Source organism: Anneissia japonica, unplaced genomic scaffold, assembly GCF_011630105.1.
Source record: "Anneissia japonica isolate Jap-2015-1 unplaced genomic scaffold, ASM1163010v1 scaffold1489_len2284818_cov182, whole genome shotgun sequence".
Classification (NCBI taxonomy): Eukaryota; Metazoa; Echinodermata; class Crinoidea; order Comatulida; family Comatulidae; genus Anneissia; species Anneissia japonica.
This window is the reverse complement of record NW_022698455.1, coordinates 1580427-1596609: the sequence shown is the minus strand read 5'-3', so window position 1 is coordinate 1596609 and position 16183 is coordinate 1580427. Positions and strand designations below refer to the sequence as shown.

The window sequence follows — 16183 nt, the reverse complement described above, 5'->3', positions numbered from 1 at the left end:
TCCATTATCGAAATGCATGCCATTGTCTCGGGATTCAATATTTCGACATTAATTATGTCATCATCAGATATGGAAAAATTATCCATATTTGCAAGCTTATACACACAAGTACCAAAAGTGTTTGACCAATTAAAACATTACCCCTAGTAGGTGACACAGCTATGAATAAACTAAAGATCAAAGCATCCTTACCCTACTGATCAAAGTTACCTACAAAAACAAAGAAAGCTCCTTTGAAGCTTTCAGCCCATTGTTAAGCAATGGGTGTAGCCTACGTATAGCAAACGCTTCTTTAAACAATAGTAGACCAATTATCATTATTGGTGCAGCCTAAAACTTTCTTGACAATATGCTGGCACAACTTCCAAGCTGCATATGATCCATCATTTATGCATGCAAAAAGCATGACAGATGTGCTACTGCTACCCTACTAAAACACAAATATTACTCTAAATTTTGCTTTATTTTATTATGTTGATTGTATGGGCAACCTATAATATTACAAAGATATTGAGATGTAAAATGACAGAATGGCTTTATTTATTCTTTATACTGGGAAACACACTTTGTACAATGGGAAACATGTTCAGTAGGAAATCTACTTGTTCTGGTTGTGCTTTAAGCTTCCTCTTTGAGATCCTTTATAATATTTCACTTACAGATTAATAAGAAACAATTTTACAATTTTTAATATTATATGCAATATTTTTACTAAAACATTACTCTAAATATTGCATTCACTTATGTAAAAAATCAGCTGAATCCCTCATTAAATAAGTTATTATATTTATATTTACTATATTGTTAAACTTAAATCGAAACAAAAAAATCTGGCAATATAGATTTAAAACAGATTTCCACATAGTTAAATTAATATATTAAAAGATTACATTCTTTATATTGCCACAACATTTTTTTTTTACTCAGTGGCTCCTAAACATTTTATACAATGAAAATATTTGAACAACTAGCAGTCACTTAATGCATACCTCTGCCCTGTGTCAGAATAAGCAATATACACAGGGTACAAGATATGTGATTCCATTATAATTAAGGAAAATTTTCAATCATTTTCTAAAAATTTCTGTGAACTTGACCTTTGGAACCCCCAAATTTAATCACCTCTTCCTTAGATCAATATGTACCACACTCCACTAAATTGTATGATCCATTCATTAGTTTTTGCACAATCCTGCTAACAGAGAGACAAACTCACTAACAGAAATGAATATACACCATTTTATCGCGTCTATAGACAAACACTGGTAACTACGTAGAGCGAAATGCCTAAACCTCTGGATGTCTCCCAGGTTCTTGGAAATTTTCATATCAAATTTAGCTAAAATGATGTATATAACCCTCTCATCTGTAGAATGGTTTTGACTTACATATTATGTACGTTATATTATTCAGCATATGCCATACATTATGAACAAGAGATTTCTGTATATTATTATCACAAAGTCAATAATAACAATAACAATAATAAAAATGATAACATTAATAAAAACAATAATAAAAACCAGAATTGTCATAATATTGATGGTTTCCTATGTGCTCATGTTGATATCATTTTTGTATGTTACAACTTATGCATGAACAACAGATTTTTGTACATTATCAGTTAATAATAATAATAATAATAAATAATAATAATAATAATAATAATAATAATTAAAAAACTAGAATGTTATAATATTGTTTGTTACCTATGTGCTCATACACATTCTTTTGCATGTTACTATGCTTTTTCTAAGCTTAGTTGGTCAACATCTTCATCTAATTTGTTGACATTTTCTTTGTTAATTTCTTTTTCAATATCTTCAATTGAAAATTCCTGGACATGGAAGGGTACGTCTGACCACTTCTTGTACTTTACTTGTTTTCCTGAATTATACTTTACAGCGAAGAACGAGATTTTCAACACCGGGGCTAAATGACCACAGTACTTCAGCATACAACCCCATTCCTGACTACAATTAGCACAATGCACCTTCTCCAGAAATTCTAGGTCGTTTATGCGCTTGGATTTCTTCGGATTTGGCACCGTTTTGTACCGTTCAGCCATGAAATCACCAAACACAGCGTGGTGAGCACTTTTAATGCGTCGTATGTCTGTATTACGGCACGCCACATTTCCGCACTGCAAGCAGATCAGCTCTACTTCAATACCGCTGTGTTCTTTCTGTTTTGACACTTTGCCTTTTTCTTTCATACGCCTCTCGGCTCTATCCCTCCGTTGATAATCATCAATTTGCTTGAGGAAATCTTCCTTGGGCATCCCTTTGATAGCTTTTGTTGCTGTATTCATCATAGATTCACGGATCTTGTTCATTTCCTCCTGGTTGCCCAATCCGGAGTCTACCGATGCTATCAGAAAGAATCTCCCATGGGCTGCACGATTTCGACCTAAAAGATAAAAAAATAAAAAAACAATTTACAAAAGTCTACTAATGTGTGAAAGTGGCTGATGAAATTGGTTCTGCTTGAGGTCTTAAACATCAGGGGTTCAAATCCCATTCATTTATAATCATATATCATATTGTTTGTTTTGCTAAAAACAAGAACTTCAACATATAAATTGTTTTGTTGACATAGCCTCTGGACTTTCAGGTGTCTCATATTGGAAGAAGTCACTTCTAAGAGATCTGGTTAAATGTACTGTACTTTCTTAAGATATCTAACTTAAAGCCCCATTCCTGGCAAAATTTCAGTTGTTAAGAAAAATCTAATTTTTGTATAATGTTATAAAGATTTATATATACAATACGGAATTGCTAGTATAACTAAATTTTGACATTCCTAAGCATGAAAAAAATGTAAAATAAGACTGAAATTTGAATGCGGATGAATTTTTCATGTTTGATTTTGCGATAGGTCGTGCGAAGAAATATAGTAGGCGCCGAAAACATTAGCCTATTCAACACTGCTAAGCTAGGCCTAGCCTTTCCTCGATTTAGGTTCTGTTATCACACATAAAAATGGCCGACATGATATTTTCCGTTGCTAGTATTGACACTTGTGAAATATAATATTTCATAGGAGTTATTTCAAATTTGTTAAAAAACTGATTCTGACCGAGATTTTGACACTTAAACAAACATATCTCAGACCTACTCGAACGACCACATTGTGCGAGATGCGAAGTACAAAAACTAATCCCATTAGAAAGGGCACCCTTTACTGACTGTATAAAGTATACATAAAAGCGAGAGTATTCCTACGGATGCGATCTACAACCTCCGAATTTGCCTAGTAACGAAGAATTCGTCGAGAAAATGGTAATATTCTATGAGAAATAGTCTGCATTCCTCTTTTTTTTTATTCTTTTGCGTAAAACTAAAATTTATGCCAATATTTTTCCATGATTTATAATAATTGAAGTAATGCATATGCATCTTTTCTAAAAAAAAAAAATCTGTTTTTAGTGAAATTTTGCCGGGAATGGGGCTTTAAGTTTGCTGTACACGGTGAGACCAAGTGACACTGACATCTGTGGGACAATTGATAATAAAGTAGTCAAAACATGAAAATATTATGAATTTGCAAGAGACGGGTTATTTTTGGGGAGAATCTTGCTTGCTTGCATGAGACCATCTTGTTTTTTCCCGAAGGCTCGAGTAACTTGCACGAGTCTTGGAACCGGGCTGGGGTACAACATGGCTTTCAAGATAGAAAACATGTTTGTTAGGATGAATGCGCTAGTACTTGTTATGATGATTGTGATGGTATTTATGATTGTGCTTGTAATGGCCCCTCTAAACGTCAGGAAACAACACTCTCAGGTTTATATCTCATATTTTTTAATTTAGGGTGGGAGGTGGGAATGGCTAAGACCCCTTCAATCACCCTGATCCATCTAAGGGACAAGTTTTAACAATACTAACCTCTAGCTTGAATTCGACCAATGGTGTTCGAGAAGTAATTGTACCTGAAGACCAGGTTACAAGCTTGGATATCTATACCTTCTTCAGCAACTGACGTTGCTATGATTAGCTTGTGCTTGTTCTCTTTGAACATCTGCAGTAAGTCAACCTGCTGCGTCTGGGTCATTCCTTCAAAATAATGATTTTTAGCAATTCTATTTTATTCTAGTATATTTTGAAAGAAAATCTGTGTATAATGCCAGAATATTAATCATACACAGCAACTAAAAAACAAACAAGAACTGAGAATACTTACTATTTTAAAAAAAATGTTATTTCTGTATAAAAACTAATACAAAACAGCAGCCAATGGCTGAAAAAGTTTGTTTACAAAATATACAATTTGCACGTACACAAGAGAAAATGTTATTCGGGATGCTACATTGCATCTGTGTGAAGGTGCATCAATGTGAAATTAGCACACATCCTGTGTATTATTCACATAAAAAAGTACACAGCAGAGGCCTGTAACGTTCCTGAAGCCCTGTCCACATTACCAAATTTGATTTGACAAAAAAAATGTGACATGCATAAATATGGTCATGATGACATCACATCATGACCATATATAGGTCCATCATTACTATATATTGTCAAAGGAAAATTGAATCTGTGTGCATGCTCAGGGGACAAAAAGCTTATACATCACATTTGCTTTGTGCATCTATTACAACCTACATTATTAAGGTATAAATTCACTTGTGTGAAAACAATGGTGATTTCGGTAGGAATACCTTATGAAGTCTGTGTATCATTTAGCATGTTTTGTTGCATTTAAATAAGGTATAGGTTAAATCTACCTCCACTACCCCCTCCACCAATCAGAATCCCAGGATTCAAGTGCTTCAGTTCTGGCGTCTCCTTTATCCATGCCTTCAGCGCTTCCGTCGATGATCTTGTCTTTGTGAAAAGAATTCCGCAAGAGTCGGGTTTCATATCGTAAGCACTGCGCATCGTGCTGCCTAACTTGTCCAGAAGAGGATTGCGGTTTTCTGGATCTTCCACAATTTGTTTTAACTCCTCCTCTCTCTCTGAGGTAACAAAAATGTCAATTGTTACATAGTTTAAACATAGCTTGATCATATTGCCATTGCTGGGAATTAAGTGTACGGTCTATATGTGCTTTTAAAAGAATTTTTGACATTAAGAGAAAAAAGAAGAAATACATTTTAAAAAGAGGTTAGAGAATCTTGGCCTGTACCCTGAAACAGTTTTTTCTTTAGTGCCTGCCTACTTTTCTGTACAACATCAGGTCTTTGTTGTTGTTATGGAAAGACCATCTGGCTAGCAGGCAGAACTGCCAACACCCACATAGGACCCCCACCCAACTCTTTCTCTCACCCAAATCCCAGCCTACACCATACAGGTGTAGTTGAACTAACCTGTAAAAAACCTGAACAACTGGGCTTCAGTATCATTAAACGAATCTTGCTTGTCTCTCTCATTATCAAAGAAATTCTGAAGGTATGTCAGTCCATCCTTAGGTCTTACAGCATGGTTAATGTACAAAGCATTGGTGTACTCCTGTAGTGCATAAAGATAAATAAATCTATTACATAAATAAATATATATACATAAAAATAGATAAACAAATTGATAGATGGCATAAGACAATAAATAAATGCATAGAAAATTTACAAACACACAAACAACCAACTAAATATCTGAACAAATGGACAAATAAAAAATAAATAAATCATATATTACTATACAATAGTCATGTGGTCACAACACCAGGTGGCGCCTTCTGTTGACAACAAGATGTAGGTTACCATTCATTACACCTGAATGACTTCATAATCTTAATGGTTTAGAATAGGCCCTCTGGAATAGGCATTTTAAAACCTAATAATTTACCATCAAAATGTACTAAAAACACAAAAAGCTCGCATTATATTAGTTATCGAACACACATATAATTATCAATCATCTACAAAGAAAAATTAAGATACAACTTCTTAATAATTATGTTAGAAATTGGGATCAATGGTTTGTCAGTGGAGAAAATAGTGTCGGTTGAACGCATTTTGTGTCGCCGAGAGCAACAGAGTCGTATCACATGGTACCGTGACGTAACACTGCAGTACTCTATATATATAAAAATATATTATTTAAAGAAATAAAACAATACAAATAAACCTTTACCATCAACTGCAACTTGCAATTGTAAGCAATTCCTCTGCTTTAATATTTAGTATTTTACATGTCCAAGAATCAGGATGACTTTTCTGTTTAGGTTTGTATTTGGTTTGTATTTTAGTTTGATGTGTCTTTTGCACTTGCACAAAATAGCCACTATGCCATCAAAATGATTTTCCGATGAAAGTGATGGTAACTTTTGTAAGCCTAGATGTAAATTTTCTTTGACGTTTCATTTCGGGTCTGTTTTTTTAGTCATGTTTCAGTTTACATTACTTCAGTATAGCCTAATGCTGGTTTATCCCTCATAGGCCCACTGGTCAGTCAGTCAAAAACAATTGAAATGTAATTAGCACAAAAAAGGAAAAACATAACAAATTTACCAACAAAAAGAAAAAAACAGGAAAGAATTACATATTTGAGGGAATTTAAAAAACAAATTAAAAAATACAAGCAGGTTCCCAAAAATGCCAAAAAATAAAATATATAAATAAATATTTTATTTAAACTGTCTGTCATGTCTCTTTGTAGCTAACCCACTGCTTTTGTTACCTATTTGAATTATCATTCTGCTGTTAGCAGGCCTATTCTGCAATAAGTGGCACTACGTACCCTCAAGTGATTACTACAAGCTACAATAACACGCCTCATGTCATTGTCAGTAAGAATTGTAGCACTGGCATTTTTCATCTTCACAACCCATTGTTCATAGGGTTGTGTTCCCCTGGTGTTTGGGCATTGTAGATCCTTTCTATCTAATTCCGCGAGACGCTTGCCACCTATGAAAGAAGAAACTCTTAAATTAATGTCAAAATTAAATGTGTTTTTAATTTATGGTAAAAATTTCAGTTCATTAATCTGTTTAAAAAAAATCAAATTAACAATTTTGTATTGTGTCCTTAAAATTACTTAGGATATACACTTAATCCTCTTTTTGTTGAATTTCACTTCAAATCAAATACAAATAAATAATAATAATAAATTGGAGAGTTTGTATAGTGCCTGATAGAAAAATATTTGTCACTGATGCTTAAAGGTAAAGATAAGAATTATTGATTAAAGAGGGTCTTGAATGCATCATTATCAGAAGTTGATTGAATCGCATTAGTACAAGAAGTTTGATCAAATACAGCAGATTATCAAGTTAAAAAATGTCTTAGTTTTATTGTTACTTGCCTTCAGACTCCGCTATGATTCTTTCAATATTTTCCATGATTAAATTCACGCCCTCAGCAAATTTATCATCCTGTTTACGAGCTACTAGGATTGTCTCTATTAAAAATGAGAAAATGATTAGATAAACAAACCATAATCAAAACAACAAACTTTAACAAGCTTGATTAAAACAGATTCTAGGTGAGTAGCAGCACTGGCTAAAGGGGTGGTGACAGGGAGCATTATGTCCCCTGTAAGTACTTTAGTCTCCTGCCATAAATGTATTCCATAATGAAATGTAAATATATATACATTGATGATATTGGCTAATTATTAAATTCTTTTGCCAACTAACATTTTCTGTCGCTTACCTTCAGTGGGTATATTCACATGTCTGTTTAGCTCCTCCACGTTTTCTTCTACGATAGATATTTTTTCCACATCCATGTTGGCGCACAGCATTAAGATGTGCGATTCAGCTTTGTAGGATGACTGGGCTTGGCCGACTCCCAGACCAGCAGTCAAGCCAATGATCTTAAATAATTAGGGAAAAAAAATTTAAGTACATCTCTTTGTTTCTTAAAAGAAATATTTGTATCTAGGCTACTCATTCAACATTGGAACTACATTAAAATGGTTATATAAGATAGTTGCCTTAATTTTATTTGTAAAATGAGGGCGCCATCGCACTGTAAGCAGTCACGGCACCAGCAGGGATCACCTACTGGGTGGGTCTGATGCCCAACGAGGTCATCGGACCAAAAATACAATTTAACTATACAAATAACATTATTTTAATTGTCAATCCCTAATATTTTGGTGTAAAAGCACAATTTTGGGCCATACTACTAGATATTAAAACTCTCCTCATGAACCCTATCAGGAATTATACTCTGGAACCCTAACCGAAGCTCTAGTCAGCCCCTTAGTTCGATCATCCGTTGGCAAATTTCTGGAGCCACCACTGAATGTAGGCATATCCTCTTAATATGCCAGAAGTTCTTTCCATAGTGCCACAAATTTCTGTGGTGGAAAGAGACAGGGCTGATTTAAAATGTGGGTTTGCTGCCAATAAAAAAAAAATATAAAAATTATCAGGTATATACAGCTTAAAAGGTGATCATTTTTGTTGTTTGTTTTTGTTTCTTAAATAACATTAACAGTGCTTTCTTAATAACATAATGAAAAAAATAGCTATATGGTAAGGCCAAAAAAAAATTGTTTGCTTGCCCTTCTTTTTTAAAAATGATAGATACGGGCGGGGGGGGGGGGGGGATTTTTTTTATATTTATTTTTTTTTAAAGATACTTATCAGATAGAATGGAAATAACTCACAAACTCACAGAGGCCTTGAATGGCAGTATCTTACATCAGACAACAACTTTAGTCTAAGATGTAGGGCATCTGGCAAAAAATAAAGATAAATTCACTCACATTTTTTTTATTTGTAAAGAAAACATCTAAAAAAAAAAAAAACTTAAAAAAAAAAATATTTTGGTTTTTCCACCCCTATTTTTTTCAGTGAGTTAGGGGAAGGTTGAGGAGGGCAAACAAACAATTTGTTTTGGCCTAATGCAGACAATGGGCATTGCCACTGACACACTGTATGGTCCCCTAGGGATTTGAACCTTCACATCAAAGTTCAAAAACTGGAACCAAACTAGCTGTGCCATATGTTTCCATACACACATACACACCTGTGGCCTTGGAGCTAAGCTGCTCTCCTGTCTCTTATACACATCTAGATATGTATAAGAGACAGTATATATATATATACACACACACACACAAGTTAGCGTACTTCAGTTTCAGCTGAAAAAGTGCTCAATATAACATTGTAGAGAATATAACAGTATATTCTGGGACTTCTGCTGTCTTATGCAAATGCCTTAAACCGATTAAAGGCAATTCATTTTGGTATGCCAATATAACACTAGTATTTAACACACACACATTAACATAGACATCAATGTAATATGCCGTCTTGACGAAAAGACAAGATCTCCAAAGAGATAAATTGAGTTCAGTCATGTTTATTTTTTTTTTCCATGTCTTGAAAAGACCAACCAGTCTAATAATAGTCATCAAATATTTGGATAAGAACTTTAATAAATATTTCGGTCAGAATAGCTTTTGTGATGAAAGAATTTGTGATGAGCAAGTTGTGGATTTTCCATATCTATTTATAGGCCATAAGACATAATTGAATTATTGGGAATTTTCTGGCAAAATATCCAACATGAATCATATCAGGTCAATGTTGTCACACCCACATACTCAATTCATAGGAATTGTTAGTATATGCCATAGTGTGTGACATATTCTGCACAATCCTGTCTGCATAAAATAACTTTGCTGATAATAGTTACAATTGTTTTAATTAAGAATAATATATAATTATAATTATCATAATGAAATTGAAAGATTAATCAATCACCATATATGGCAAAGACAAACCAAACCAGTCACTCATTGCAAAAATTTATTTTTAGTTACTAATACAAGGTTAAACAGTACAATTAAAGCTATAAAATGGTAACAGAATCATTTAAATCTTACATTTCGTTATAAATTAGAGAAATTTAAACATACAGCTGTTTAAAGAAAAATATTTGAGAAATCAGCCTTCAAAGTTTATGATTTTGGGCATTTCTCAGGCAGAAATCATTAACAAATCATTAAAAATTATTTTAACATTGAAAATGGGGAAAATAATGGCATAGCATGATATACAGATATATAAATGTTAGTTTAGTGTGATAAAATAGATTTCAAAAACTTTGGCATTCCAGCATGTATTAGCCAATATCTCTAAAACAAGATTTGCGACGAGTGACTGGTTTGGCTTGGCTTGTCTTTGCCACATATATTCTGGTATACAAGATAAGACTTAAATTAGCAAATTACGATTGAAATTGAAAAACACAGGGTTGTCTTATGTACACACAAATTATTTATTTTTAAATCATGTTATGCATCTGTTAATTTCTCAGGAGTATTTTTGCATTTTTAATTTCAATAGAAAGCTAACAAGTTTCCCTCTCCTCTACAAAGTTTGTACCTCATATTAAAAACATGCCAAGAAAAAATATGATTAAGTATTTAAACATTACATATTATCACTTCATTCCCCAACTAGCATATGCCCCATTACAATTTTCCATTATTCTCCCAACTTCCAATTGTGTCCACCTCTCACACTATATCAATACTAGATAAGAGACTGCCAATTAAATTCTAACCTGACATCGATGACATTCATCCATTATGATCATACTGAAGTCAGAGATATCCAGCCGTTGTTTGTTACTGTCTGTGTTGTCTAACGCATTGACTAGAATCTGCGCAGTCATCACGATGACGTCTCGGTCTTTAAGTAACGATTTGATCTCCATCATTGTACTGCCTGTCTCACCACTGACCCCAATCACCTTACTTGTGCTCATATACTTTTTAAATTGGTCCTGTTGCTGCTTCACTAGAGGAACCTATATATATATATATATAAATGAAATGTTCTTCCTCAGTACAATCAATTGCATACTCAAGCAAGTAAAGCTAAAATCTAACTCGAGTTCCATAAAAATGCATAGCGAACCTTCCACTTTTTCAAGAAATATTTATCATGGTGCAAAAACTGTGTAATCCTACTGATTAAGTAATAAGCAATTAGAATAGTTTGTACAGGTATTAATATTAATATGATTTGCTGTCTTACTGTACTATAATCTTGCATTTTTTGAAATTATGACCCATGAATAAGAATAAGCAATCTCCTTCAATGTGATCCAGGACAAGCTAAGAAGCTAACCCAGTCAAACCCGGCATATTTTTGGATGCTAGAAGACAGCCATTGGGATGCGACTGGAATTGGTTGGAGGAACAGAACTGAACTGATGCTGCAGTTTTGGAAGTGAAGTTGGTTTAGATTGGGGTTGAAATAAAAAATTGAGTTTCAGGATTTGAACACAGGATCTTGGAATATGAAAAAGAGGCAACTTAGTTTAATGACCAAGAGTAGCAAATCTAGGGGGTGTATGGGAGATGGGGAATTTTCCCGAAAACTGCTTATACCACCCCCAGTCGGCCACCAAAAAAAATCACGCTCAAGTATTACAAAATCCCCTAAAATCACCTCATTTTGCAAGTTAATGCCCCTCAACTATCATTGAGCTCCCCCATTTCACCTTCACACCTCCTCCCCCCTCCCAATCAGACCCCCATTTCAAGACTCCTAGATACACTCCAATGATGACCAAGCTAATATGCAGGGTGTAATCACCTTGTTTACTAGAAAGGCAATCTTCTTTGGTTTATTGTTTGATGCTATCATGCCATTTGCAAGGTGCATTTTTGCAATATACACCCCAACAACTGTTTTACCAGAGCCGGCTGGGGCAACGACGACTGTGTTCTTCCCCTGAACTGCATGCTGGGATAGCTCCTTTTGATAATCACGCAGCTCAATCTCGATAATTTCATCAGGTTCTTGTGGTGGACATGCTTTAAAGCAACCTTCAGCTAAAAATGGCAAAAAAATTGCAGTTAAAAGATTACATTTTTCATAATAATAATCATTATTGTAATATATCATCAATATTAATAATATAAGGAAAAACAAAAATGATGATAATATTAATATTAAATAACAATGCCATGATGGTGTACAGTAGGGGACAGTTTTGACCCACTTAGATATTCATGGTGTCACTATGGATGGATGGATTTATTCAGTATAAACAAAAAGGATAACTAACGAAAGTCTGAAGACTTATTTCCAGTGAGTTCCTTATTATGGTAGTGATTGGGCAGTACACAGGGAGACAATCCCCTACTCTTTTGGTGCTGAGTTCTTTAACGTGCACATGGGGCTTAACACATGGGACCAACGGCGTAAACGTCTCATCAGAAAGATGGTGCGCTATCGTAACTTGTATTCAGCCGTCCAGCTCAAATACAAGGAGAGCAGTGATGGGAATTAAACCAGGGGCCAAGAGATCTCCACGGTTTATAGCACACACGGTGGCTACCAACAGTTGAGCCGACTGAGCTAAGCTGCTCTCTACTATATCTAAGACAACAAAATTCCTTGTCACTTTGTTGTGATTAGGACAATACAATTATGAGGCAGTTTTTGCACCTTTGTATCTTGTTATGTTTCCATTCTGTAATTAAGTGTGAATTTCCCACTGTTGGATGTTAAAAAAATAAAATAAAGCTTATTTTAACAATAATAACAATAAAAAAAATATAGTAATAAAATAATTTCAAAAATATTAATGTTTCATATTCTTATGAAAATAATGTTAAAGAAAGATGATAATAATAAAAATAATAACATCATCAAAAGCTACAACATTAACAAATAATAATAATTAAGGACTTACCTGGTGGCACATCTCCTGGAATGTTAAAGGCAGTTAAAGAAGAGTGATCTGCAAAAATTAAGTAAAACTAAACTCAGGATTTCATCTAAACAAATAATGAGAAATGGGACCAACATTTTTAAATCCAGAAATATATGTTTTCTCTGAAATAAAATTTAGTTAAGTGTAGGTCTAACATATTATGTCTAAAAATATGCACATAAAAAGTTACATTATTCTGACCTTCTGGTGGGTCAAGTAGATCTGCAAGCTCTAGCCAGTTAATTATTCTGAGAGCTTTTACAAGTTCTGTAAACCATTCGGGAGCTTTTGTCGTTATGAGGAACATCAGAGTTATCGCTGCATAACAATCACCCTTGTTCTCGCAATGCGCCTGCAACAGTTCTTTATCTTGACGTCCGAGACATGTTAAATGACGGACGAGCTGAGATGTGGGAATATTTTTCAATACTGGGGCAAAAGTATGTATAATTTGTTTTTTATGCTCCATGTTCTCCATCGGATCGACTCCCTCAATCCAATCAGCTATGTGTTTCACCTTCTCATCTGTTCAATAAATACCATAAAATTAATTTAAATTATTTAGTATATTTATGCTAGACATTTTTTATACATTGAGTTGTATAGCAAAATACATTTCTTAAAGACTCCGGAGAAATTATTTTTTCTAAGGCATAAAAAACATATTTGATGAAAAACATAGGAAAGGTTTTTGAATATTTATAAACTGAGAGAAAATGGCATAACCACCATTTTTTCCACCTTTTCCCACCACTTCCAAGTTTTTTTGTCAAACATGCTTTTTGTGTCTTAGAATAATCAGTTGTACAACATATCAAAAAATTGTTTTAGAGCATGAATTTAAAATGATGGTGTTTAGCAAAACAAGTCTACCAAAAATAACATTTTATTAATGAATACAAATATAAGGGTGTGTGAGGTAAAAAAAAAGGTGGCATTTAGGTCATCACTGGAGATCTCATGTGGTTGCACAAATTACTATTTATTTGATTTTGAGAAAAATAAATATAGGCCTATATATTAAAGTGACATTATGGTGGCAGACAATGGGATAAAAATCTCAATTCAATCATTATTGGCAGGCAGCAGGTTTTGCTAAATCTTGCCTTATGTGGGTCAGATTGCCAATTGCATATGAGCATTGTTTTTTTATAAAGTAGTACCACAAATAACACATACACAGGCATGACATGAACTTTGAATAAATTACACTGATTGCAATACCTTCCATATGTTTGAGGGCATTTATGACAGCAGAGTAAGATCCTGGAATTGCCTTTTCAGCTATCCAATCAAGGAATGCTTCCATAGCAGCTTCTGGACCTTCCTGTTGTTCCTTTACAACAATGTTTACAATTCCTGTAAAGTGCACAAAAAAATGAATATCAACCTAAGTGTCGGAAATTTGTATAGTTTTAATTTTTTTTTTGAAATTTTCAGTAGTAAAACATGTGCCTAAATTTCAGTACAAGCTGTGGCAGTGAAGAGGCTTGCTTGAGCAGCAGCAAAAGAGGATCAAATAGTCTGTAAAAGTTTCAAGAGAGGTCTGTTCTCATTGTCAAGTTCCAAACGAAAAACTAAACAACCAATATAAATAATTATTATACATTCAAATATGTTGTTTGGTATGCGTAGGCCTCTGGTACTGCCCCCCCCCCCCCACCAGAATCCATCCACCGGTAGTATAGTATTAGTAGGGCCTACCCCTAGAGTAGTGGTGGTCTACGCTACAAAAGATAGGACCACTGAAATACAACATTCCGCCATGACTTTCAAATGTTATTGCCACACATTTCTAATTATCTTCCCTTCGATAACTGCATAGTAATGTATTATATTAGGCCAGGGTAGGCCAATGTTAATTAAGAAACTAGCCTAGGCCCATTAAAGACAAAACATTTAATTCATCTCCTTAACCCAGGCTTGGGTCCTAGCATAAATTCATGCTTAGGTGGTTACCTGCAGAACCATGTTGATCAAAAAATGCAGTGAGTTGACATACGATCGTCGAGAACCTCAGGTTCTCCACAAGGTATGGTCGAAAAATTTCCGTCAGCAAAGTCAGCTGCGGGTCTTCTTCTACTGGCATTGCAGCCATTTTGTATCAGCAAATATTCAAGTCTAGGCCTAGTCCGAAGTTAATACGGTTAAGGGTTAATGCAATCCTTTCATGAAGACCATTAACTACGATGGCACTTTCTCCAGCAATGTCACCAGTCAGCCTGTGCTCTGGGTGTTTATTGACTGCCAAAAGTGAAGTGGAAATCCCCGTAATCGTAACGAGCTGATTGGCTTATCGAGCATTACGTCACTTTGTACTAAATATTGTACAGAACTTACTCACACCGTCAACGAGAGACGTTTATTTGTGGAATTTCCAGAGTGTGTCCCCTGTGTATACCTGCACAGTAATTCATATTTCAAATACAAAACCTTCATATTGAACTCATAAACTCTCAAATTATAATAGCTATATATTTTTCCATCTTTAATGCACAGCCCCACCTACTGATATATTTTCGCTTAATTATTTATATTTACAGTATTCGTAAACGCTCCCACCCCATAGAGCCTCGTTTAGAATAAACGACTCCCCTCGAAAAAGCCCAGACATTTATTTTTTTCTCGTATAAACGCCCCTCTAAATGACTGTAAACGAATCCGATGAAATCAAAATCATTCTATTAATGTTCTACTCTAGTAGAATTACATAGGTGACCTGCGCGACGGTAATTTAGGCGATATTTTATCAATACGTACATTAATTGTTTCGCGAACTTATTTTTTTTTTAAAGATTGTTAGAGGATTGCGGAAAAATATAAAAATAAAATTTTGTTGTCTTATTTAGCAAATAGTTTTGTCAAAAACATCCAGACGAAGGAGAAAAATTTAATTTTATTGGTGAATGTAAACAGTGTAATGGGATGGCTCAGTGCTTATATAAGTAGGAAGAAATATAGATAGGCCTATCTTATATTTTTGGAGATTTCAAGGCAGCAGCAGGTGTAATAAGAATAAAGAAAAACTTTTATTTTCTTCTGATTTTTTTTTCTGGTGACGGGTACGCTAATTGGCCAAAAATAAATTGTTATTTTAAATCATTATTATTGGTAGGAGGCGGGTACGCTAAAATAAACAAGGTATAACAAAGTTTCGCCTAAGTGTTCAATTCCAGTTCTAAATTTACCGTAACAAGGCAATTCAATTACCTTGCCGTAATTAAGGGGCGTAGTAAGCTAAGGGGTGTTTATTTGAGTAGGCCTATATACAGTACGTACGGTATCCATTCTACACCAGAATGATATAAATAAACGCCTCTCAAAAGCCCCGGGGCGTTTATTCGAATAAATGTAATAATATCTAAGGAATGGAGTTGATTTAGTCGTGAGAAAAATTAGGCCTACTGCTGTCATTTTCACGTTTCGAGACAAACGAGAAAATTTTTGCTAGTTTGATGATCAACTTAGGCCTATACATAGGCCTACGGTTTTCCGTACTGTTCTATAGTTCTATTATAATAATTTTTGTCATTTTATATGAATGTTGATGATATG

At 34.2% G+C, this 16183-nt stretch overlaps 1 protein-coding gene across 1 annotated transcript; it reads right to left on the bottom strand.

Moving 5' to 3' along the window:
• Positions 1-431: 431 nt before the first annotated feature.
• Positions 432-14854, bottom strand: LOC117102630 (probable ATP-dependent RNA helicase DDX58). The gene is made up of 14 exons (XM_033243012.1): positions 14588-14854; positions 13853-13987; positions 12830-13153; positions 12608-12655; positions 11503-11741; positions 10463-10708; positions 8918-8944; positions 7592-7754; positions 7242-7337; positions 6678-6844; positions 5309-5450; positions 4727-4957; positions 3888-4055; positions 432-2409 (listed from the first exon to the last, which is right to left on the bottom strand). Exons 1-14 carry the CDS (start codon positions 14724-14726, stop codon positions 1742-1744), a joined length of 2793 nt encoding a protein of 930 aa, XP_033098903.1. The 5' UTR covers positions 14727-14854; the 3' UTR covers positions 432-1741.
• Positions 14855-16183: the final 1329 nt, after the last annotated feature.

Bases quoted from the DNA above. Each gene is read 5' to 3' on its own strand.
- LOC117102630 (XM_033243012.1), bottom strand. From the start codon at position 14,726: ATGGCTGCAATGCCAGTAGAAGAAGACCCGCAGCTGACTTTGCTGACG. The intron at 10,709-11,502 runs GTGATTACACCC...ATATATATATAG, and splicing joins TTGCCTTTCTAGTAAACAAG to GTTCCTCTAGTGAAGCAGCA. The intron at 4,056-4,726 runs GTAGATTTAACC...ATTATTTTGAAG, and splicing joins TGGTGGAGGGGGTAGTGGAG to GAATGACCCAGACGCAGCAG.